The sequence below is a fragment of the Accipiter gentilis genome, chromosome 4 (assembly GCF_929443795.1).
Source record: "Accipiter gentilis chromosome 4, bAccGen1.1, whole genome shotgun sequence".
Classification (NCBI taxonomy): domain Eukaryota; kingdom Metazoa; phylum Chordata; class Aves; order Accipitriformes; family Accipitridae; genus Astur; species Astur gentilis.
Window position 1 is genome coordinate 43,885,135 of NC_064883.1, and position 23,196 is coordinate 43,908,330.

Genomic DNA, 23,196 nt, shown 5'->3' on the forward strand with positions numbered 1-23,196 from the left:
AGTACACCTACCCAATATTTGCAAACATCCAAGAATTTTCATAGGCGAAAGCTTGAAAGCAGCTGGAGTTGGGCAGAGAAGCCAGGAGACCAAGGGTGTTCTCATCATGGCTTTCAGTATTAACCCTTCAAAGTAACTGGTGGGTCGAATGTGTAGGTTTGATGTTGAATACATCCATTCAAAGACACAGGACACCCTACCTGATGCATCACCTCAGTTTTCTAAGCTTCCATCATCATCTTCACATTAAATTCTGTGTTTCCTATCTTAGAATAACAAAAACCACGTCTGATTTATTTTAGAGAGGGGGAAATCAATGAATTTTAAATTATTACATGATAAGGAATTTGAAAAAGCATAAAACTTAACATGCATTTTATGCTGTGCTGAAAGGATTCTCTTTACTATTATGTTTCCTTAGATGCTGTCTTTCTCCTTTCCCATAGGATCAAAATCAGTCTTTGTTTGGTGAATACCTTTTCCAATCCCTAGTTAAGATTTGACCATACGCTCAGGGTTAAAGAAGAACGACCTGAAGCCCTGCTGTTAGCCCAGGGGATCCAGAACTAAGCTAACCTAAACATTTAACCTGCCGTGGCAGGAGAGTTGGAAATATTTTTTTTCACTCGTCGGTGGGCCACTGGCAGAGCTATTTGCAGAGAGTTTTGTCGGGCTCCTCGGTGTCTTTCTCTGCACGACACAGCAGCACCACTTGGTGGTTTAAGGCATTTTAAGCATAATCTTTATGCATTCCCCAACACCGAGCTTGAGCCAAAATCCACTGAGGATTCGGGAAGTCTGACTTCAGTGCAATTCGGTTTAAATCCTTAGTAGGGTGGGTGGGAGGTAGGTTTGAGATAATCCCAAAGTTTTATTTTGGAAGGATGAAAGAAAGGAAAAGGAAAATTTTTAACGCAAACTCAAACTTTTATGATTTGGCATCATAATATTTTGTATTTTTTAGTATACAAATAGGCACAATATTTTGGAAACGTGTGGGTTCTTTTTATTTCAGAACCCTCCCCCCCTTAAAACAAAACTAAACAAACAAAGAAAAAAAAAAACACCAAAAAAGCTCCCTCCATCTCTTTTTCATATCTTTCCTAGAGGTTGATGAAACTCCATGATAAACAGAGATTTAACAACAAAATGCAATCGACCATCTTCTGAAAACCACTTTTCAGCCATAATATACAGTACTGATCCTGAAAAAAAAGGATTTAAACAAAATTTTCTTGCAGTTCTTATCTGGTCACTGCTACATCCACTCATCTTATGGGAAATAAGCTACTATCAAGGTCACATGAATTATTTTTATTCTTCTAATTTCAGGCTGGGAAGTAGATAACTTGGGGCAAAACCACGCAGGTAAGGACCAGTTGTGCTGACTGCCTCCTATGTACCTCTATTCTCAAAAATTATATGTAGAGCACATGGTAATATTGGATTATTGAAAAGTTGTTTGTGTATCAGCCATTATGATAATGAGTACGTGTAATAATTTGTAATACTCTGATAAAAAGTGAAAGTAAAAATCTGGTAAATTTCTAGAAATCGATGTGATCTAACTTAAATCCACAAAATTAAGCTATCTTACTTAAAACCAATTAATTATTGCTTTTTGTCATTGATGGATGGAAATAATTTTTCATGAGTTCTGTGAAAACTGTCCATACTTAAATACCTACGGATTATAAATGTAAATTTCTAAAGATACAATATTTGACATCTATATTTTTACAATAAAATTGGTCCTAGTTCGACTGTATGTGTTTTTAGCTATGTGCTCGCTGCTTTCAGTAGCAATTTTCTAATTTTATAGGTTCAGCTTTGATTTAAAGTCACAAGTAAAACTGTATTTACTTCTTGAAAAGACCGAATCAAGTATTTATTACCTTTGGGCCTGATCCATACAAATAAAAATCAATTGGAATCTGCTCACTGATTTCCGCAGAGACCACTTTGGGTCCTAATAGAAAACACAATCAAAACAATTTCATACCAAATTTCCACTTTTATAGGTGATTATGACCTGCTGGAAAGCACAGCCCAGTCTCCCCTAGGTAAGAAACAGAACCATGGAATGTTTCTCTTTTTATTTTAACTCTTTTAAAAAGGAAGCTCCAAGTTTTTTCTCCTGCCATTTGGGTATTATTTTCTAATCAGTTCTAATTATGGTGACACATTTTCTGGTACGTTACTTTTAGCAGTATTATGAAAATTTATTCCTCCACCGTTGAGCCTTGCAATCTAGCAAATGTGTTGTTATAAATTATATCTACCTGCTTAGCAGTAATTACTAAATGGTGTTAAAGAAAATCAACACCGTGATTCAGTGGTTATTTTCCACAGAAAATTAGGGATGGATGTGCAAGAGTAATTTACCAAAATTTGCCAGGTAATGCAATGTTCTTAAATGAATGCTGTGATTAAATAGACATATTCTGCTGCATGGATGGCAAACAGATTCTCTAAAAATAAGGTCACTGCTAGTGTTATGAGCTACATTACTAAACTGCTCTAAGAATGCGAAACAGCGCAACCTTGATAAAAAAACCAACACCCACAACTTGGAAATTTCCATCCATTTTGGTCAAGGTACAGCTCCAGCTCCAAGAACTGTAATAGTTTGATAAATGGAAACTGTTCTATTGTGCTGGAGAGGAATAAGCGCAGCCCAGCTCTAATTTTTCAACCAGGTTACTGAGCCCTGGCAAAAATAATGGTGCTTAAAAAGAGCACACAGGGGCCATCCCACCTTAGGGCAGCCTCAGGAACAAAGTGAGTGTCAAGAGACATTTTCCTTTTCTACCCCCAGCTCTTGCTTCCCAATACAGTTTTAAGCCTTTTGACTGTGTCAGTGAAAGCCATTTAGGAGCTAGTCCTTACATGAGATTAGCCAGACAATTAGGGTAAAAAGAGAGAAAAAGAGAATGAGGTTTTCTCTGAGCCTCCTTACAAACACTTGCTTTAGAGTAAGGTTATAAACTGGGTTTGGAACAAATAATAGGCAGAGGAATGTAAGAAGCTCTGAAACAGGTTTGAAATTATCAGGTGATGCCACACTTAGCATCTGGAGATGTAAATGAATATATTGCTATGAAGGCAGAGACAGGGAAGAGATTCCTGCTCCTTCTTTCCTTTGTTTTCCTGCAGACCCTTCTCACAAAGCCACTCTCAGATCAGAGCCTGGGCCTGAAGACAAACGAGCGGGATACATGTTCTCTGACTATAGGAGAACAAGCCAGCTGCCTCTCCATAGACATATTATGGCTATTTTAGATATCCTACAGTATCCTGCCTGGCTTCCAGCAGCTGCTCCAAAAAAATCATATTAGCCTTGTGTTTTCTTGCCAGTCCCATGCATATCCCTCAGATATAGATCATTTAAACAGCACAAAGTCCCTATATTTAAGTACTGACTTACCCTTTAGCCATCCGAAGTGTAGATATCTACAACAAAGCTCTGTTCCCTAAATGCCTTTCAGAGTCGACGGAGAGAAATGGACATTTAGCTGGCCCCTGGTTTAGGTATCCTAAAAAAATGAGATTTTTGGTGGCCTGGAGGCACTGACTACACTGGTTAAATCTTTTTGGCTCTCTGGTGACCAGCTGCAGTAGTAGACATCTGTAGGTGCCTATTGTAGACCTGGGTCATTCAAGATGTCATTAAACTTTCAAGATGCTGTTAAAGTCTTCTATGGATAGCCAGATAACTAGTACCCCCAGTAGTACTGAGGGGCTTTCTCTGGTCACGTACCAAGGGGAGGGAGGGTATGTCCTGGGGTTTGCTTCAGCGATGTCACATTCCTAGCTCTACTTGGCATAGGTGACATCAGCAGAAACTGCACTGAAGATGGCTGGTCTGAACCTTTTCCTCATTATTATGATGCCTGCGGCTTTGATGAAAATGAAACAGAGTCCGATAACCAGGTGGGAATTAATCTTATAATTAAAAACAAATGAAAGGGGGGAGCGGCAGGCTGCTTTTTGTCCAGCCTCTGGTCATGTTCTGATTTGATGGTCACGAGAATGAAAAGATGGGGTATTTATGGGCACAAAAATGTCAGAGGCGAGATTTAAATCCTTCCTAGCCCTGTACTGAATATTTCCAGAATATGAGTGTTGACTGTTGATACAGCCTGTAACTTCTAGAAGCATGGCTTAGCCCCCAGTTTTTCCCCTATTGACTAAAGAATCCCTTAGCCAACTACGTTTTTTTCTACAGATGCACGCCCAGTGCTCAAAGAAATATAGACAGCCTTTGCTAGCTCACTGTCGACTAAGCTTCACAGTATGCAGACCCAAGGGCATGCCAGACATAGAGCAATGCTCTAATATACAGTGAGATCTTAGGGCAACCAAGAGGAGAAAACCACCAGGCTGTTCCAGAAACAAATCCTGCCTCTGGTTCCCCCTGCACGTTGATAGGGTAAAGAAGACGTGACCGTAAATGAACCGTTTAACTGTGTGTTGTTTGCCTCCCAAGGATTACTACTATCTCTCTGTGAAGGCTCTGTACACGGTGGGATACAGCACTTCTCTTGTTTCCCTCACCACTGCCATGGTTATCCTGTGTCGTTTCAGGTGAGCTGTGCAGTCACTGAAAGAAAGAAAGTGGGGCTCATCTGCCCCCCCAAAAATATTCAAGCTTTTATCTCACCAGATGTAGAATAAGAGGGAGACAACCCTTTAATAGAGTTGTTCCTCCAGCTTGGACGCACGCCAGTAGTCACTTTTCAGTAGGTTGTAAATGCCACTGCGGAAGCTGTGGGTCTATTTAATGCAACTGCAGAGGCTGCATTGGACTGGGTCTATTTTATGCCACCCTGCATGCTTTTACGGGAAAATCTCCGAATCCTCCTCTTGGTCAGGTTTAGGGTCAGTACTGTCCACGCTCCTGGCTTTCCGATGTTGCTAATCTTAGCACCAAGGTGCTCTGGCCGTGTGTGCAGATAGGCCTAGTGTACTATTTCCATGAAAGAAAAGTTGTTTGGGTTTTTTTTCTCTTCTTTTCCTCTCCCTTGCTCTTTCTTCCCTAGGAAGCTTCACTGCACTCGAAATTTTATCCACATGAACCTCTTTGTTTCATTCATCTTACGGGCAATATCTGTATTCATTAAAGATGGGGTTCTTTATGCTGAACAGGATGGCAACCACTGTTTTATCTCAACGGTAAGTAAAACCAAAGCCAAAGCCTTTATTATTTTCAGCATAGATAACACAAAATCGTGAGGCAGGCAGCAGTCTGATGGGTATCATAAGCTGAGAAACCATTGGGAGAGAAGATAATTGCTGGTAACCTTCTCTCCCAGTTCACGCCAAAACTGTAGATGTTACTGTCTCATGACGACATCAGTGTCCAGTATCCCTTCAGGATAAACCTACAGGTTTTGGTTTCTGACTCTGCTCAGGTTGTTTCTCCCTTTCACAGATCTGCATAGCGATAGGTGGGATGAGAGCAGACACAAGCAATTTCCTTCATCTGAAGGTCTGGGTTTTTTCCAGAGCATTATTTGTTCTGGATGTCAGGCAGAGTCGTGTGTAAACAGGGTGACCGTTCAGACATAGAAAGTACCACCGATGGTCACACTCTCAAAAAAAATCATTAGTATTAGCTACGTGTTTGTCTCTGAAGTGTACGGTTTCATGGAAAGCAGTCTCTTTCACAGATGCAGTTAGCTATATATTACATGTAAATCCCAATTCTTTTCACATTTAAGGCTAGTATTTGGTTTGATAAATCAGCTCACTGGGTGTAATTATGATGGAATTACAGTGAGTTCCCAAACTGACATCTCCTTTATCCCTCCAGTTATGAGCTAAACTCCCTGTGAGTCACTTCCACAAGGAAAGTGCAGCTGTGTAGTTTCTTAGTCAGCCTTTTCTTTGTCATTGAAACTAGTTTTTGCTTTTAATTCTTCTCCGTGATAAAGCTGAAGCCGTGTTAGATCTGTAGTCTGTTCACACCACTCTTCTAATGGTGGCATCTGCCTCTTTGTTTTGAAACACTTGAAGCATAAAACGGGAAGAAACTCAAGTTCTGATGGTTTAAACAAACCATGTAGGTTGTAGATTTGTCCCAGAGGATGGAGTGCAATTGGGAACCAGTCAAAACTGTCAGCTTCCCACTGCCCCAGGCAGGAGCTTCCAGTTTAAACACTGATTCTGCTCCGATGTGTTGAAAAGTCCTACGTTTATGGGCCTAATGATGTCTCACTGGGATACAACTCTGCAAAGACAAGTGTGTCCTACTCTCACAGTCATGATAGACATCGGTTTCCACCTAAGTTTTTGGAGTGTTTTGTTTTTTTGTTTTTTTTTCTTTTTTCTTTTGTCCGCTGTTTTTCCCCCCAGTAAATGAATGAAAGCTTCTATCATTTTTTACAATATATCACACCTGCAAACGGCAAGGAAGTACAATTCTCAACTGCACACAGGAGGGTGCGTCCCTTCTGATCCCACTCTCAGGGCTTTCTACAATCCTCCTGCCATTTCACATCCTTCCTTAGGTTTCTCAATACACAACTGGCTTCTTTTCTTCTCTGCACTTAATCTTTGGAAGGGGGCTTAAAGCTAGCAATTAACGTTCATTGCCGACGTGAACTCCCACTAACGCAAGATGTACTCAGGCTGTCTGCAGACGCTCATCGACCACCTCCCACGGGTAAAATTGGCTACCTCCCCTTTCAGGCTTCAGCCTCTGAGTGGCACCTCACATTCTTCTCATGCTTTTAAAACTTTAATATTAAAAGTGTATAATACTAGTCCCAGCTGTGTTCCTTTCCACTAAGAGATTTGGGGAGGTTGAAAGCATTTTCTCTGTCTGCTAGGTGGAAAAAACATAGAAATAACTTTGCTTTTCTTGATTCCCTGCAGGTGGAATGCAAAGCAGTGATGGTGTTTTTTCACTACTGTGTCATGTCCAACTACTTCTGGCTTTTCATTGAGGGATTGTACCTTTTCACTTTATTGGTAGAAACCTTTTTCCCAGAGAGGAGATATTTCTACTGGTACACTATTATTGGCTGGGGTATGTGACATTTCTTGTCTCAAATGTGTCTCGGTGTGCAAGACAACTCCACGAACCATCAAATATTTCCACATACAGTCTCAAAGTACCGTTTTAGTCTTTGTACAGAAGTACCACTGGACACCAAACCGTTTTGTGCTTTTTTGTCTGAATAGAGTTGAACTGAAACCTGGAGGACACCGCATCTCTTGCAGAGATGTAGTCCACAACTGAGAATTGCCTTCTACAAGATCTTAATGGCAAGTTCTTCAGCTTAAACAAACATGCAGTACTAAGTCTAGTCCATTTTCTAAGACTTCATTTGTGCCTTTCTTCCAGATAATAGCTAAATTGAAAACAAATCTGAAGGGTATCCACATATGCTCATCATACCTGGGTGGGAAATGGAAATTTGCAATGGGAAGCAACAAGATTTGTTTCAGAAAGGCTATTTGTTTGATGATAACCAGTGTAATTCTTTTTCATGCTGGCCTTCTGGAGATAAATTGATTCCTGCAACATGTTAATTCAAACAGTTCTTCGCTGATGTTTTTGTGCAGAAATGAGCTGGTGAATGGGGAAAAATACATTAATTTTAAATGTACCCTAAGAAGGCTAAGCTCAATTTTTGTACTTAAACAATCGTATTTCTGAAATAATCTGGAAATAATCCTGTAAATTTATGTATAAAGTCTACATACAAACCATGTGCCTTAAACTATTCTCCTTTGAAAAAAACCAACCTCATGTAACCTGAACCTTCAAACAATCCACAGATGGTTTTGTTTTTTCTCTCCTGAGGCAGCTGTACATCCACACAAAATTTCTCATCTCCTGGCAAAGGAGCAAAGGTATAGAGAAGAAAGAAGAGAACAAGTGATTAGAAATAACCTATGGCACATAAAGGCTATTGGAAAAGGATGGCTATTGGAAAAAGATGTTCAGAGTTCCCCCTGTACTATCTACAGATGTAGAAGCACATTTTAGCTGAGATATAAGACTGTTTTCAGAGAGAACATGGAGGTTATGTACATGCAAATGTGACAATTATAAAAGAAAACGATGTGTACATTTTTGCAATCTGAACGTAAATCAGAGGTTGGGTTCCTTTAGTTGTTTGCACAAATTTCATATCTGTAGGTTCATCTGAATGTGAGAATATTGCAAAACACCATATTCACTGATTTTTTTTTTTTTTTTTTTAATTAAATCCGTCTCTGTAATGTAAGAACTACCCAGATGGATTGATTCTGTAATGCAACCTCAGAATATTTGTTCTTGAGTTAAATACTATAAATAAGATCTAGCTGTTCAGTGTCAATAATATACATTAGTAACACGAAGAGATTCTGCAAAGGTGGATGTTTTTGTTTTTTTTTTTTAAATACGATATTTTCTTCTGCATATTTCAACTTAAATTAGCACTTTGCAAAAACAGAAGCACTTCCAAACTCTGGATGGAAGTCATGTAGGGCAAAAGCAGCCCCTCAGCTCAGAGCTGATGGGGAGGGAGTTGCATTGAAGCAGCAATAAGCAAGAGCTCAGCGTTTTGCAGCATCTGGATGTTAATCTGTTTCTGAAAATGTGCTGAGCGCATCAGTGTCCTCATTTGATTAATGAGAACTACATATGGCTGTGTCGAACCAGAGAATTTTTTCCTCTTAAATATGCAATATGCTGCTAAGTTCTCCAGATAGACTGCTGTCTTCCTGAGATCTCTCCTAATGCCTGCTCCTTACTCAGGGCAGAGACACAGTCAGCAGGAATAGCTCTCTTCTCAGCCTTTGGGGCTTGTCTGTTTTCTAATGTTACTCAGAAGCTGATAAGAAGGTGATGAAGATACATATCTCTCTTTTGATGTCAAGAAAAGTAATGTGAGTGTATGTATATTTATACAGCAGATGGTTCAAAACTCCAAGTTGATCTGAAACATGCTTTTTGAACTATATTTTATGACACATTTAGTCTAATTCTGCCTTCCTGCCCATATTTCAGACTTGGAACACTATTCACACCATCAAAATTTATGTAGTGCAAAGCAGTGCAAACCAGATAGCACGTGAGACCCATGTTTGATATTTAAAGATTATTTTTATTATTGTGCATCTCTTAAGTGCACAAAGATCTCAATGTTTTCTAGGTATTCTCATGTGAGAAAAGCAGGCTTCAATTTAAATTAAATATGCGTGATTTCTTCTCCCCAAAACCTGTCATTTTATTTCTTTTTATCATTTTCCTTTCAAATGTTTCTCTGTGTGCTTTTTTTAAAGGAGGAGGGCTTCATCAGTCATCTAGGTCTAACAGGGATATTTTTATTTCTGATAGCAGGAATATGAGACTTGACAGAGATTCACCTAAGTGGATTCAGTCGAATGACTAATTAATGTAATATCAACACAGCCTTGCAAAATGCATGAAACATAATTGTTCCTGTCAGCTTATGACAGTCTCGTTCACTGGTGCAAGCTGGGGTTATCAAAGTCCTTGTTCTGTTTGCTTATTAGCACGTTATCTTTCCAGCGGTGCCTGAATAGATGCAGGCAGTTTCCTAGTCAAAGATTTTATTTGCTATAAAATGTAGACCCAACTTACTCAGCATTGTGTCACAAGACTGCATTATTCTATAAAAATATTTCCACTGAAAAACCACACTTCTATTGTTTTCAGCAAGGAAAATAAATCCAGGCTTCTCAGTGGATTCTTACTGTTTTGATTTAATTTGTATTTATTTTCCATGCGTTTTTTAAAGAGTAAAGAAATGCCTGAAACAGAAATGAAATTCTTGCTCCCGGTATTCTCTTTTGGGGGTTTGGGTTTTCTTTTTTTCATGAAAAAGAATGGAATATTCCTGTGAGTAAAGGAAAACTATCCTCTACTGATTTGTTTTGGTTGAATAAGTAAAGCAAAATCAGTTATTTACACAATAACAGAGAAAATGCAATATATGCAAATAATTTACAACAAAACCACATAAGAATACAAATAGTACAATACTGCCATTACAGCTCCACATCTGCCACTCTGCAATTATTACATAATTACGGTAGCTGTAGACATGGAAGCTGATGTCACTGCTTTTATTTTGTACAGACTCTGTTTTACTGTTTATGCAACAAGATGCAGTACAACAGGTTTGAGCAATAACAACCTGAAACAACCTCATTCTTTCCTGTTATCACTTTTGCTTCTGCAATCCCACCAAGATTAACCCATCCTCGGACTGAGACAGATCTTTCTAGAGCTCTGAATTAATGTAATGAATTGCATTGTTTCGTGCACGAGTGCCAAGTGGTATTAGGAAATCAAACCTCAGTGGAGAGGTTGCAAAAAGTGCTCATTGCGGGGTAGTTAATGTGTCTAGACTGCTAATGATATCACTATCTTATATTCTGCAGGTACCCCAACAATTTGTGTCACTGTCTGGGCAGTGCTGAGACTTCACTTTGATGATACGGGGTACGTATCGCTGCGGGGGAAATCATTTCACGTGCATTCAGCACGATGGCAAGGATGAAACAGAAATAGAGTGACCAGAGGACATGACTAATTTCTCCTTCCATTTCCGACATTGACTTGGGTATGCAAGTAGTTTAGGTCCGGTGTTCAACCTGGAGGACTTTCCTGTTCATAAATAGCCCTAGTTCGATGTTCATGTCCCTATTGCGCTGGTGAATTCATAAAAGAAGATGTAGGCATCTACCTCGTTAACATGCAGCTGACCCAGTGGCCCTCTCTTCCCTGCCCAGTTAACTTAGTAGGAGCCCAGGAGATGGTTTATCTCATTTGAAAAGAGCTGTCCCTTGAATCACACCTGTGACTGCTCCTTTCCAACTGATTATGAAGGAAGATGAAGGTGAAGAGCTCAGCCATAGAAATTATTGCAGAAATCTCTGATGCAACGAGTGAAATCTGCACAAGATGTTGCTGAGCTTTGATTTACAAAGGCAATTAGGAGTTTAGCTTCCCCTTGAAGAGTTTTTCCCATAAATCTAGTGGGGGAGATGAGTAGGGGTGAGACAGAAATCCACATCCTGTCTTCTCTATGAAAAAAATGAGGACGTGGAATAATTTCAGAAAGAATTCAAGAGGGTAGATTCCACCCAAGTGGACTCTTTCAGTAGGGAGAATTCCTGCAAAAATCCTCTATCTTTTTCTAAGGGACCAAAAGGAAAGGCTGCTCGCAGAGATGGTCCTGCACACCTCAGAACTCAATAGATTGACTGGTCTGATAGAACAGCAGACACAGCTGGTAGGAATGGACATACATGTACACCCTGAAAATACAAACCTACCAAGGTTTTTTCATGACAGCTATGTTTGAAATTGCTGAAATGTTAGAAAAATCCTGGGAATGAGGGAGACCGAATAAAATTTGGAAAATATTTGGTTCTTTGAAAACCTTGATCTGAGTGAAAGGCATCATGAACCCAAGTCCCATTTCCGAGAGATTTAGGCTTAGGTTTTAATTTTGCCTTATACTAGAGATAACCTGGATCAAAAATTGGCACAAGACTCACTGTTCTGTCAGGTTTTCTTCCTCCTTGTTCTTTCACACTCTTTTTGGAAAGGCCATAAAACCCTTCCTCCACTGGGGATGCCAGTGCTTTGACCCAATGTTCTATTTTGACATTAAAACAAATTAAATCATTTATTTCCATGCAAAACAAGCCAGAAAGCCCTGTTGTGTCATTATTATAATTACAACACTGGTCCTAAATACATTAATTTTTCTTAGGAGTCCAAACAGTCCTTGCATTTTGCTGGTAGGGGGGATGTCTCACAGAAGGAAAAAGAAGAAAAAACCCCACCTTTCTTTTAGTTAGAGAAGCTGTTTAGCATGCAACACATTTAGACAGATTCTAGCTGAGCGTCTCATTGGTTACTTTTTAAAAATCAGCAAGCATTGTTCTGGGGGTGGGGAGAAGCCAGCATGAGCCTGAAAACATTGCAGAAATTACTGGACTGGGAAGCTACGGTCGCAAAGGCATAGACTAAAATACAGACTCCGAGTCTGAATCTCCTCCTGCTCGCTCCTTATAAAACTGGCAGAGCTCCCTCGACTTCAGCTCCCGATTGACATCACTGTAAGTGACAGGTTTGTGGCGATAAATGCAACTGTCTGTTTATCCAGAGCTCTGCTACTGAATGAAATGGAGTTATTCCAGATGCACACCAGAGATGTAACAGAGCTCAGACTCTGGCCTTTTCAAATGGAAATCGCATCCCTCCCCCATCCCACTGGCTCCCTTCCCTTCATCCATCCTGAAAAAGAGTCCTGTGTGTCTGAGCCCCACTGTAGCAATGCATCTGAAAGAAGTTAGGGAGCCTCTTTAGGTGGAACAGCTTGTTGGCTGATACTACAGGCTGTTCTGTTGTGCGTTGCTTTTTTTCCTTCTGGTCATGTTCATCTGAGGAAAAGGTGGTGTTTATTCCACTACATCCATCCTGTAGGTGTCACAGGGACTGAACCAAAAAAGACCTTGAAAAAACCTTTGTGTGAGCTTGATCTAATTCGTTGTTGACATCTACAAGGTAGACATCGGCAACTGAGCTTGCTGAGGACACATCCTGCAAAAAGAGAGGAACAGGTCTAAGAAGAATAGGCATTTGTAGGGGATGATGTATCGCCCCAGAATACACATTTAAAACACATCAGTGCGGAAAAAACCCTACAACACCCTCCAGGTGTCTATTTGTCCCAGCCAGAGTCTGGGATAATTAGCTGGGCTGTAGATGTCTTCAATATAGATGACTGGAACTAGAGCAGGTAGATTCCATCCCCTGTAATTTCTCATTTCTAAACAGACAAATTGCCTTACATCAATGCTTGTTTGTACAGCCGGATTAATATTAGAATCTTCCCAGATTCTTCCAGCAACTGTCAACTCACTGAAGAGTTTCAGGGTAGATTTAATGTGCATCTTAGAGAGGTTGACCTCTGCATATAGTGGGTAAATTGCAGAAGAGGGGACTTAATTTATAAATGCATACAAAGATTTAAAAAGATAAATGGTGATTTGAGGTGCTTTTGTTTTGTGGCATACAACTGTCGATAACTGAAAAGAACCTGATTTCCCGGCTGTGGGTGAGAAGGAGTTCCCTCTGAACATTTGTCCTCTTTCAAATATTTTAAGTTGGGCATCCAAAGTGAGGTAACTCAGAAATGTTACTTTGCATTTGAAAATCTCAGCCATCAGTCCATAGATTTGGGGGGATTTTAAGTTTTTAGACTTCATAGACAGAAGCAAAAATAAGTAATTTTGTGCAAATTTGACATCCCATCTCTAAATATTCTCTCTTCTCACCAGCTCTACCACACACATCATTATTGTTGGTTTTATGGGAATCCAGTAAAATATTGTTCAACTGAAATACAATAAATATTATTCAACTGAAAATATAAGTTCAGCTGAAATTTCTAAACCAGACATCACTCAGCTGCTTGGGATTTCTCTCATGGGCAGTTTGATGAGGGAATTTTAATTCTGCCTCCTCACACTTACACATGTATATAGTTTTGTTTAAAGATTTTCGCTTTCTCCCCAGATGCTACCAGACTACTATATAAATGACACAGAAGTTGCATTAAGCTCTCTTAAGATCAGCAGTGTTTTATTCCTGCATGTTCTTCCAAATTGTTTCTTGGCATCTGACAAATGCACCATGACAACCACTGCTGGGACTTTTGGCTGTTGTCCCAGTGGGAGGGAAACCCTCCTTCTCAGAACTGCAGGTACAAAGTAGACATTTGTCTGTGATTTTATATTTTCTAGAGGGAAGCATGTGGGGAAGAAAGCGGAGACAAATAAAAGAAAATTTTTAACTGACAATCAAATTCTTAGTGACTTAAAATAGTGTAGCAGGGTGGGGTGGTGTGACAGGGGAAATAAGATTTTTTTTCATTATTTTTGTTTTTCTAGCTTTAAAAATATTAGTTAACATTAAAACTCCATATGTATATGGCTCCTGTAATTAGCTTTTTCTACAAATGAATGTCCAAATGCACCCATATGGAATACACTTCTGCAGAATCCTTGGAAGATTTTAAATGCTGAGGTAGAAACACCATTTTATTTATGATCACTGACTCCCAACAGCTTAAAAAAGGAGCTGGCCCCAACTGTTGTCCAGTACTTGAACCTTTTCAGATGAATCCTTGCTCCCTGATAGGACTTGCCACCCAATGACTGGAAAACCATTCCTATACGTGAATGCAACCAGTCCCTAGTACATCCTGGTGTCCTAGATATGTGTAAGAATCCTCATATCAGGGTCAAGGACCAACACTCATGTCTCTTAACCCTGGAAAAGTAACTGAGACATCAAACTGTGGAATAACCATCTCTTCTCCTGTGAGGTATCCTTGTCTTTTCTTCCCTTCTATAGAGATGTTAGCTTATAGAGACAATTTTACAGTTGTACTGCAGACACAGAAGCACATAAAGACATTTTCCAAAATGTCTAAACTGCCTAGTAAGAGGTACCATTGAAATTGCCACAAAAAATACTTATTTTACTTTCAGGTAAGCTGGGTAAAGGCTGTAAAAGAAAGCTACAACAGAGATAGACTAAAGAATTAGTACCTCTGAACTCAGATAATTTAGCTACAAGACCAATCTCCCACTCTCTGCCCACTTAAAAATTGTTGTAAGTTTATTAACTTCCTTGTGACATCTTTATCTTTCGCTTTCCTCCTCTTTCCCCACCCCATTCTTTCATTAACGACTGCAGCTGCTGGGACATGAATGACAACACCGCCTTGTGGTGGGTGATCAAGGGTCCTGTGGTCGGATCGATCATGGTAAGTGGCACTCGGAGGCGTTTCCTCAACACTTCTGAGGGCAAGTAACTGATGCAAATAGCTTCAAATGGCTTTACAAACTCTGGACTACTGGACAGCTTGTCTGGCAGTCCCCCATTTCCCATCCACAATGTTAATTCTATTGTTATAAAGAAGGTTTAGTACATGTTAAGTAATATTGCACTGCCTGCAAAGACTATATAGGCAAGGAGTTATTCAGTTGCTTAAACATAAATACCAAAGGCCATAAGTAAGACCCTAGAGCATGTGGAGCATTTGCTTGGGGCTGGCAGATATGACACGGGATGCATGGGAATGGTGCTATCTGGGATGGCAGTTGAAGGCCAAGTGGGAAACCCCAGGGCATCTAAAATGATACTAGTGCAAGTGACTGGGAAACTGAGTTGCGTCTGTTGGATGGAATTAATTTCACAGCTATCTTCATTTTAGCTAATATTAGCTTTGTAATAGTATTGTGGACATAGTGCAATATGCTTAATTTTCAATGAGGTATCTATCATTTCTTCAGTTGGTAGAGGTCTTGGGTTTGACTCAAATGATGCTAGACACCTATGTATGGACAACTGAGAGCTTCTAAAGTATGCTGTTTGGCCTCCAGCTGCTGGCCCAAAAGAATATAGGACTTTGAAAATGGTATTGGGCTCCTCCATTTAGGAAATTAAATCGAGCCTCTAGACAATATGGTTAGTGGCACCTAAAATGCTGTTTGGCTTACCACATATAGGTATCTAATTCTGGGCATGCTAAGTTGCTCTCCACACTCCAATGACAGCATTGGCCAGGTCTTCATTGACTGTTGTGGGAATTTAGACATCCAGTTCACAGGTAGCTGTCTACAATCAGGTTTGGTGTTTGTCTTTTTAAACATTTGGACGCCTATCTAAAGTACAGTAACCTTCAGACACATTAACGATAACGCAGCTAATAACACTGAAGGATACTGAGATGAAGAAGGTCCAATGATCTGGGTATTTTGTGACGTTAGTGTATGTGAATTTCTATGCTTTACAGACATATTCTATGTAGGATCACATTTTGGCTTTGGGGAATCAATTTTACCTGGCTTCTGTTAACGGCATTAAACATTCAAGCAACCTAGCAAGGGGTGACTCCACTTATCTGTAGTCCTCATATCAGATAGAAAATTCTTCTGAAAGAGATGCTTACATCTAGTTTAAGTTCTTGGTCTCCTTACAGGAGTACAAGGTTGCATAAAAGACCAACTTAAATTTCCCACTGTTTTCTCCTGGCATTAAGAAGCTATGGAGGTGGTGACAGCCAAATCTGAAGCCAAAGCATTGAAATAAACTGATTTTATTAATCTCCAAATTTTTAAAACTATATCTGTAATTACATGACTCTATGAAAGAGAAGATGCCCAGGATGACATAAAACTAAAAGACATGAACATTAACATCCCCCCACCGCCACGCACACACCCCTCCCCTCCCCAAACCATCTCATTTTGGGGCAGATTCATCCAAGCAGAGGGAAAGTGACACAACTTGGGATTTTCAGGAAAGGGGAGACACTCAACTGTGAGTGAAGGCAATGCTGATGGATGCTGTTAAACTGAGAAGTGCCTTAGTTTAGAGAATAGTAGTTAAAGATGCTTTTAGTGGTGAGATCTTTGCTGTCTGGTTTTGATGTGCACAGGTCTTTTTTTTCTTTGCACTAACAATAAGGCAATGGAGCCAGCAAGTCACTGAGAATGTGTCATTCTCATACTTGAAAAAAAAATATATCATTGTCATAATTTTTTTCTTTTCCCCTAGATAAACTTTGTGCTTTTTATTGGCATAATTGTGATACTTGTGCAGAAACTCCAGTCACCTGATATTGGGGGCAATGAATCCAGCATTTACTTGTAAGTATAAATAAAGCAGTAATCAATTTAGATTTCTAATATACACATAGGAAAAAAGACAAAGTCAAAAATATACCTCAGCTGAATTAATCTGATTTTCAAAAAGAGTCACAGGTTCTATTAAATTGCTTCAGTTGATTCTGACTGTTGGTTTTTTTTTTTTAATCCAAAAGCCACTAAACTGCATTTTAATGTCAGCTTTCACCTTTCTTTAAAGACCTAGGAAAAAAAAAAAAGCACAAATACAAGATTAAAACAAACAAACAAACAAACAAACAAAAACAACAACAAAAAAACAAACAACACAATAAAAACCCCCAAAACCCCCCAAAAAAACAAAAAACTACTTTACAGGTCAGTTATTTGGAAATTAACATATTGACCAGGCATAAATATTATTATACTCATGGGACAGTCTGCTGTGCTTTATATGTTCCAGGGACATGGTCCAAAGCTCACTGAAAGCAGTGAGATTTTGTGAAAAGTTTTCATTATCTTTGGACTGAATTCTAATTTAGGAAGTTTTCCTAAAGTTGCTTATGTTCATGTTTCTTGTAACCTTGAATGCATTCCACTTGAGCCAAACAATTCCCCCACACAGGTAGAGTTGCTTAAAAATGCACAAAAGATCCTAAAATTTTCCTTTAGAAGTTTTAAAACTTTATTTGTGATTTGTGTTTTTGTAAAGATGACACACTTTTTGTTAGCTTCCACCTCATTAGAGGACAGCGATTAGCCATTTCAGAGGTCCTCATCCCCATATTGAGTGCATGCAGTCATTCTCCATATAAAACTTGTATAATCATTTTGAATAACTAGGATATATGGTGTTTTCTTGGCTTTTCAGCCTGAACACCGTGCACATTTGTTTTGCAAGTTTTTTCTGACCTCTAGTGATTTCTAGCACTCATAAACTTAGCTAAGACTATTTGATTTAGCACTGGATTCCTAGTGAAAAAAGGCAAGTCATGCAAACCTTAAATAAAAATAAAAGATGTCAGGGTAAAGTAGGAGGTCCTTATTTTGTAGTACTTTTTAAAAAAATTATCCAGGGATCAGTTTCACCCTAAGTAACCACATTCATAGTATAAAGATGTCATCCATCTAAACGACAATTTTCAGGGAAAAAGTATGTCCTCCAGCTGCTTCTTTTTCTTCCCTTCTTTCCTATTGTCTTGTTCACATTTACATGAAATGATAATATTTTATGCATCACTTTCTCATCTCTGTAGTGAAACATCCACTTACTGAAAGTACTGCCCTGGAACTTTGCTCTAAACTGTGTTTCCACAGACAAAAATAATGCTTTAAATTCATTCTGCAGGTGGATGTTTCTCAGAATTAAAACTCAGGAGAAAGTGTAGTGAACAGATTAAGTGTCTGCATGGTTTGCCTAAGGTTGCATGAAGACTTCCCAGGTATGTGCTGCTGGGAAGTCGTTCACGGAATCTTAGATTGTAATTAGCACCCAAGATGTGCAGAGCTGGTTCTGATTAGGACCTGCGAAGTGCATGTTTTTTGTCCGCTGCACATCTCTCCCATATGAAGCAAAGCATGCCATAGAATCCAGAGATTTAACTAGATTATAAAACATCCTTGTCATTTTTGATCAATATGGTGACTGGGTTTTACTGATATTTTTCCTATGTGTATAGTTAGCCACCAAAACCAAGAGAAAACATCATATTTTCTGTTTCATTCGCTGCCATTATTTTTCATATTTTTTTGCAACTTTATAAATGGGTGTGTACAAACTGATCTTGCATTTATGTATGTGTTATGAAGTGGAGTGTTGTTTATCCAAACAGATTCGACAACAGAAAAGTCACACAGAAATCATATAAAGAAATGAAATTAATAAGTCTATGCAGATATACACCAGACATACTCAAGATTTGAGCACACATATCCTGTAAAAAAAAAAGAGCTGTTGTAATGAAGGAAAAGGATAGATCATAGTATGGTTATGTCACCATATTGAAATCTCTGTGGCATTTAGACTGTGGTCCATATTAAGCATTTTCCATGTCCTATTTTGCTGTTTCAAACTATTACACGTCATTCCATTAGACAAAATTCTCCATCTAGATCTTTATTCCACAACATATTTAACTTCTTTGTCTTTAGTACATGAGACAGATGAGTTGTGGTTGAAGAAGGATGTTCAGCCTCTTTCTGAAGGTAATATCAGGTGGCATCTGCAGCAGAGACTGAGATTCATTCTCGTGTCAGTCGTCCAGTTTTTGGAATAACCCTTTAGCCAGGACTTCCACCATCAAAAAAAGAAAATAAAAGACCCCACAAAAACTCGGTTATTGACTTTGAGTAGGACTTATTTTCTTCTTATATAAAAGGTATATGTTTACATTCAGGCCCTTTTAATGATTATTTTTGTTAGGAAAATCCACCTCCAGTTCTATTTTATAGACATTATGGTCATGGCTCTGCAAATCAGTTAAGCCTGTATCTGACTTTAAAAGCCTTGGGGATGTGCTTAAATTCAAAGATTAATTATATATTGTTACCACTTTGCATTCATTATTAAAAATTCCCACTACTGAAGCAAGCTGCGAGCTATGACAGGAGCACAACAGAAGAATGCACTACTGGGGAACTAATGCTTAATTAATGTAGTGTAGCCACTAGAGAATGTAAGACTTGCTTTAAAAAAATCAAACAATAATTTGTGTAATTTGCATAATTTGCAGCACAATAACGAGTGCTTTACTCCCATAAAAAATCAGACTTTCTCTCTAAATAACCTAATGATCGTTATATGCAATAGCCTTTGCCTTTAGGGTGACAAAAACTTGGAAACACATAGCTAATTCCTAACAATTTTCTGCAGCAGTCAAATGCTTTAGTGATTATAAACTCGCATTTTATCAACTTGTTTGTTCAGTCATTCAATACCAGTCTCATGCCTAATCAGTCTTTCTTCACGTATTTAGTTCCCCCTCAAAGCTGCCTGCACGCTGCTGATCCCATTTCAGCCTGAACTGCTCAAAATATGTCAGATTCTGAGAGAACAATAATAACTTCATCTTCTTTTTACTGATGTTTTAGATAGAAACTTCTTCTTATGGCTAAAATGACTGGGGGCTAGATTAATAAAAAATATCTAATCAGCTGAGGTAGGAATTAAAAAGGAAATAGAAGCCACATTTTTTAATGTTCATTTTAATTTTATGATTCTTTCTGGTGGTTTTTTTTTCTGAGAACCTTAAGAACCTTTCATTCTTCCTCCCAATAGTCATCATAATCATTATTTAATTTTTAGTGTTAGGAGTGAACTGCCAAAGGCATAAAAAAGACATAACGCTGTTTCTTGAACCATGTTCTGGTTCCAGTTAATCTCATGTCAGCCCTGAATATTTCCACCAAATTAAGCATCAATCCAAAGCAAGACCAGTAATGCAAAGGCAATAGATTTTTATCTGAATGAGAAGCTCTGGTGCTGGGGAAGCATAAAGTGATATTGATTATATTCCTAGTGTAATTGAGACAACTATCTGCATAGTTTGGACAGGTTTCTTGCCCCATCTGGTGAATGAATTGCATAAATAATTGTAATGTGCCATGGTCATGGACATGACATGCTTAATCCTATAGTACAAATAACAGTTTCTTGTATTTGTACCTGTATATTCCATCCAGTTCGATTTTACTTAACGTTCTTCTAAACAGAACACAGCCTGATTTTTAGCAATCTCCAGTTGCACAGTTTGTAAATATTTTGAAGTAGTAGATTATTTAGGGACACTGTTACAGCGTATGCTGAAAGCCAAGTAGCACCACATCAGAAGTCCACGAATCCAATGTGCACTCACAGTTTTGGGGACTGGAAACACATATTCACAACCCTACTATGGCTGGTTCATCAATCACACAGTGTGCCGCATCAGGCCCACATTATTTGCATGGATTTTCATATATCAGGTCCTTGGGTGGAATTTTAGGAAACAGATAATAAATTCATCTGGTAAGGTTTCACTGTTTTTTCTGTGAGAAATCCAGCCAATAATGTGTAACATCACGTGTCAGAATCTGCTTTCAGGCATCCTGGGTTTGGTCAAGTTGTTGTAGAGAGAGTACATTCACCCCCCCAAAAAACATATTCTTACAGAAATACCTACACAAAGCTTAAATACACGCTATTATTTTCATGAGCGTTTTTGCGTTGCTAAAAGATTCATTACAGACAGAAGGTCATCTAACAGTATCACCACCCATAAACCACTACAGTATCGAAGTAGGGATGCATGATGTAGATGCATGCTGGAATAACCCTTAAGGTTAAAAAGGCCCACACATTTCCATCAAGTCTTTGCTTACTCATTCGTTTTCAAGGATCAAACACATTTAACTGAAAAATATTCTTTTTTTAATTTATTATTACTATTTCCAGTTTATCATGACTAGTATAATTTGGGAGGGGGAAGGTTGTTTCTGCTTTTGCTTTAACAGATTCTTCATAAATTTTGTATCACATGTTGAAAACTCATTGAAAAGAAAATAAACCCCACATATATCTAGCTAATTCAGGTCTACGTCATTCCTCCAATCAGCATCTTGCTGGAAAGAAAGGAGAAACATGGCATATATCATAGGTAGGTATGATTTTACATATGGTGCAACCTAGAGGGTTAGGGCAGGAAAAGCAATGTTGTAACACAAATGTTTTGGTAAACAACACTCCTCTACAGTTCACCTACAAAGTCACTGGACACTCAATGATTCATTCTGCTACCGCTTTGTCTTGCTGCAAGTGCTTAGACTGCCAGTATTAATAATTATTGACAGGGTCTTCATGCCAAAGTCTCATTTGACATGAAAATGGCAGATGTTTGATGAACAGTATATTCTTTAGTATGGCACTTGAATTCTTAGCCCCAGGTACTCTCAGTTGAGCGCTGGAGTGCCCACTAACCCAGCAACGAAAGGAGCTTGTGTCCCTGGGCTAATCCTTTTCTACCACAAGAAAATACCTTGGAAAACATAAACGATGATCATTTGGTGTCAGTGCATGATCAGCAAGGACCTAGTTCTCATTTCTAAGAAATGCTAGGAGACTAGATGTTTGCTACTTTGATCGACACTAATTCTTGATGGACTTATTTAATGCTCTAGAGAAAATGTTCTCATTCATAACTACTATACTTCTCATTTACATTTCCCAAGGCAAATTATTATTTGGGGTGTTGCTTTAAAGGTTTTTTGGTTTCTGTTTTGGATTTTTAGCGGGGAGGAGGGTATTAATTTGTGCCAAATCTTCTCAGGTAGGGATTGGAAAAAAATTGAGCGTATTCATTAGGAATGTAAGATCATGTAGGCTATGTACCACAATTAGCAAGAACATAATTACACAGGGATTTATTTATTTTCAGATAAAGTAATTGAAAATCCTATTCTGCTTTGATTATCTATCTGTAGATTTTCTGTCATCTCAACTACTGTAAAACAAATAGCACAGAATATTTAGTGTGTTTATAAATTTCCTGCGAGCTGTTATTCCCATTGAACAGATGAGGGTATGACGCACAAATGGGGCTACTCAAAATCCCCCTCGGTGCCCGTGGCAAATAGAGGAACATGAGCATACATCTTTGGTTGTCAAATCTAGCTGCCTAACATAAACGGTGTCCTTTCATCCAGTATGCATCTTTTACATTCTTACAGTGATGATGGGATCAGACCTAAAATTACGTCCACCTTGAAAGTGGTTTTGTTATTTCATGAGCAACTTGCCAAAGGGATATTCCAGAAGAGCAAATCAATATTTTTAAAGGAAATCCCATCCATTGCCAACGACATATAAGCGCTTTACTGGAGCTTTGACAGGATCTGATTTTGAAATCACTGATCACAGAACTTATTTCTTGCTGTTACAAGATCATCTGTGATGAATGTAATGTTAAAAAGTGATCTGCTTTTGATATTCTGAAATTCTTAGAAGGTGGTTAGAGTGCAAGTCCATTGTGCCTTGGCCTGCACAAGTGATGTCTGTATGACGGAGGCTGACTCCTGTTATTTTCAATTCTGAAGTAGCAATGAAAAATAGGATGACTTTGTCTTTAAACACTATTTGTGCACATTGCTGTAAGGTATTTTTATGGGAAATTTTATGGTTTCAGTGGATATATGGGCAGAGGAAAGGATACAACACTGATTTATGTGGTTGATGAACTAGCTGACTTTTGAAATCTGCCTAACAATTCTCCGTGCTCTGTGGCAGCCTTAGAGAATGAAGTTCTTTGTCCACAGATTGTGTCCTAAATGAGGGGAGCACAGACTTTTTTCCCTATCTGTTACAAGAGCAAGCCACAAACTGGAAAAGACCATGTTTACATTAAAAAAGAAGCCAGTAAAACATGGTCCTTCTCTAGAAAGGTCAAGGAGGTGTGCAGTTAGGGAGGGAGAGAGCAATGCCATGTTATTTTCATCAGTGTGGTTCTCTTTACAGAAATGTCCCTTCCATTTTTTAAGAAGAAACAG

At 38.7% G+C, this 23,196-nt stretch overlaps 1 protein-coding gene across 1 annotated transcript in view; it reads left to right on the forward strand.

Annotated features, from left to right (window-relative positions):
• ADCYAP1R1 (ADCYAP receptor type I) overlaps positions 1-23,196 on the forward strand; it is a 111,364-nt gene that overhangs the window by 67,710 nt on the left and 20,458 nt on the right. Inside the window, exons 4-12 of the mRNA XM_049798325.1 lie at positions 1,333-1,368; positions 2,022-2,063; positions 3,830-3,933; positions 4,490-4,587; positions 5,043-5,175; positions 6,880-7,033; positions 10,408-10,468; positions 14,744-14,813; positions 16,610-16,701. Coding sequence (XP_049654282.1) covers positions 1,333-1,368; positions 2,022-2,063; positions 3,830-3,933; positions 4,490-4,587; positions 5,043-5,175; positions 6,880-7,033; positions 10,408-10,468; positions 14,744-14,813; positions 16,610-16,701 — 790 coding nt within the window. The remainder of the gene's footprint in view (positions 1-1,332; positions 1,369-2,021; positions 2,064-3,829; positions 3,934-4,489; positions 4,588-5,042; positions 5,176-6,879; positions 7,034-10,407; positions 10,469-14,743; positions 14,814-16,609; positions 16,702-23,196) is intronic.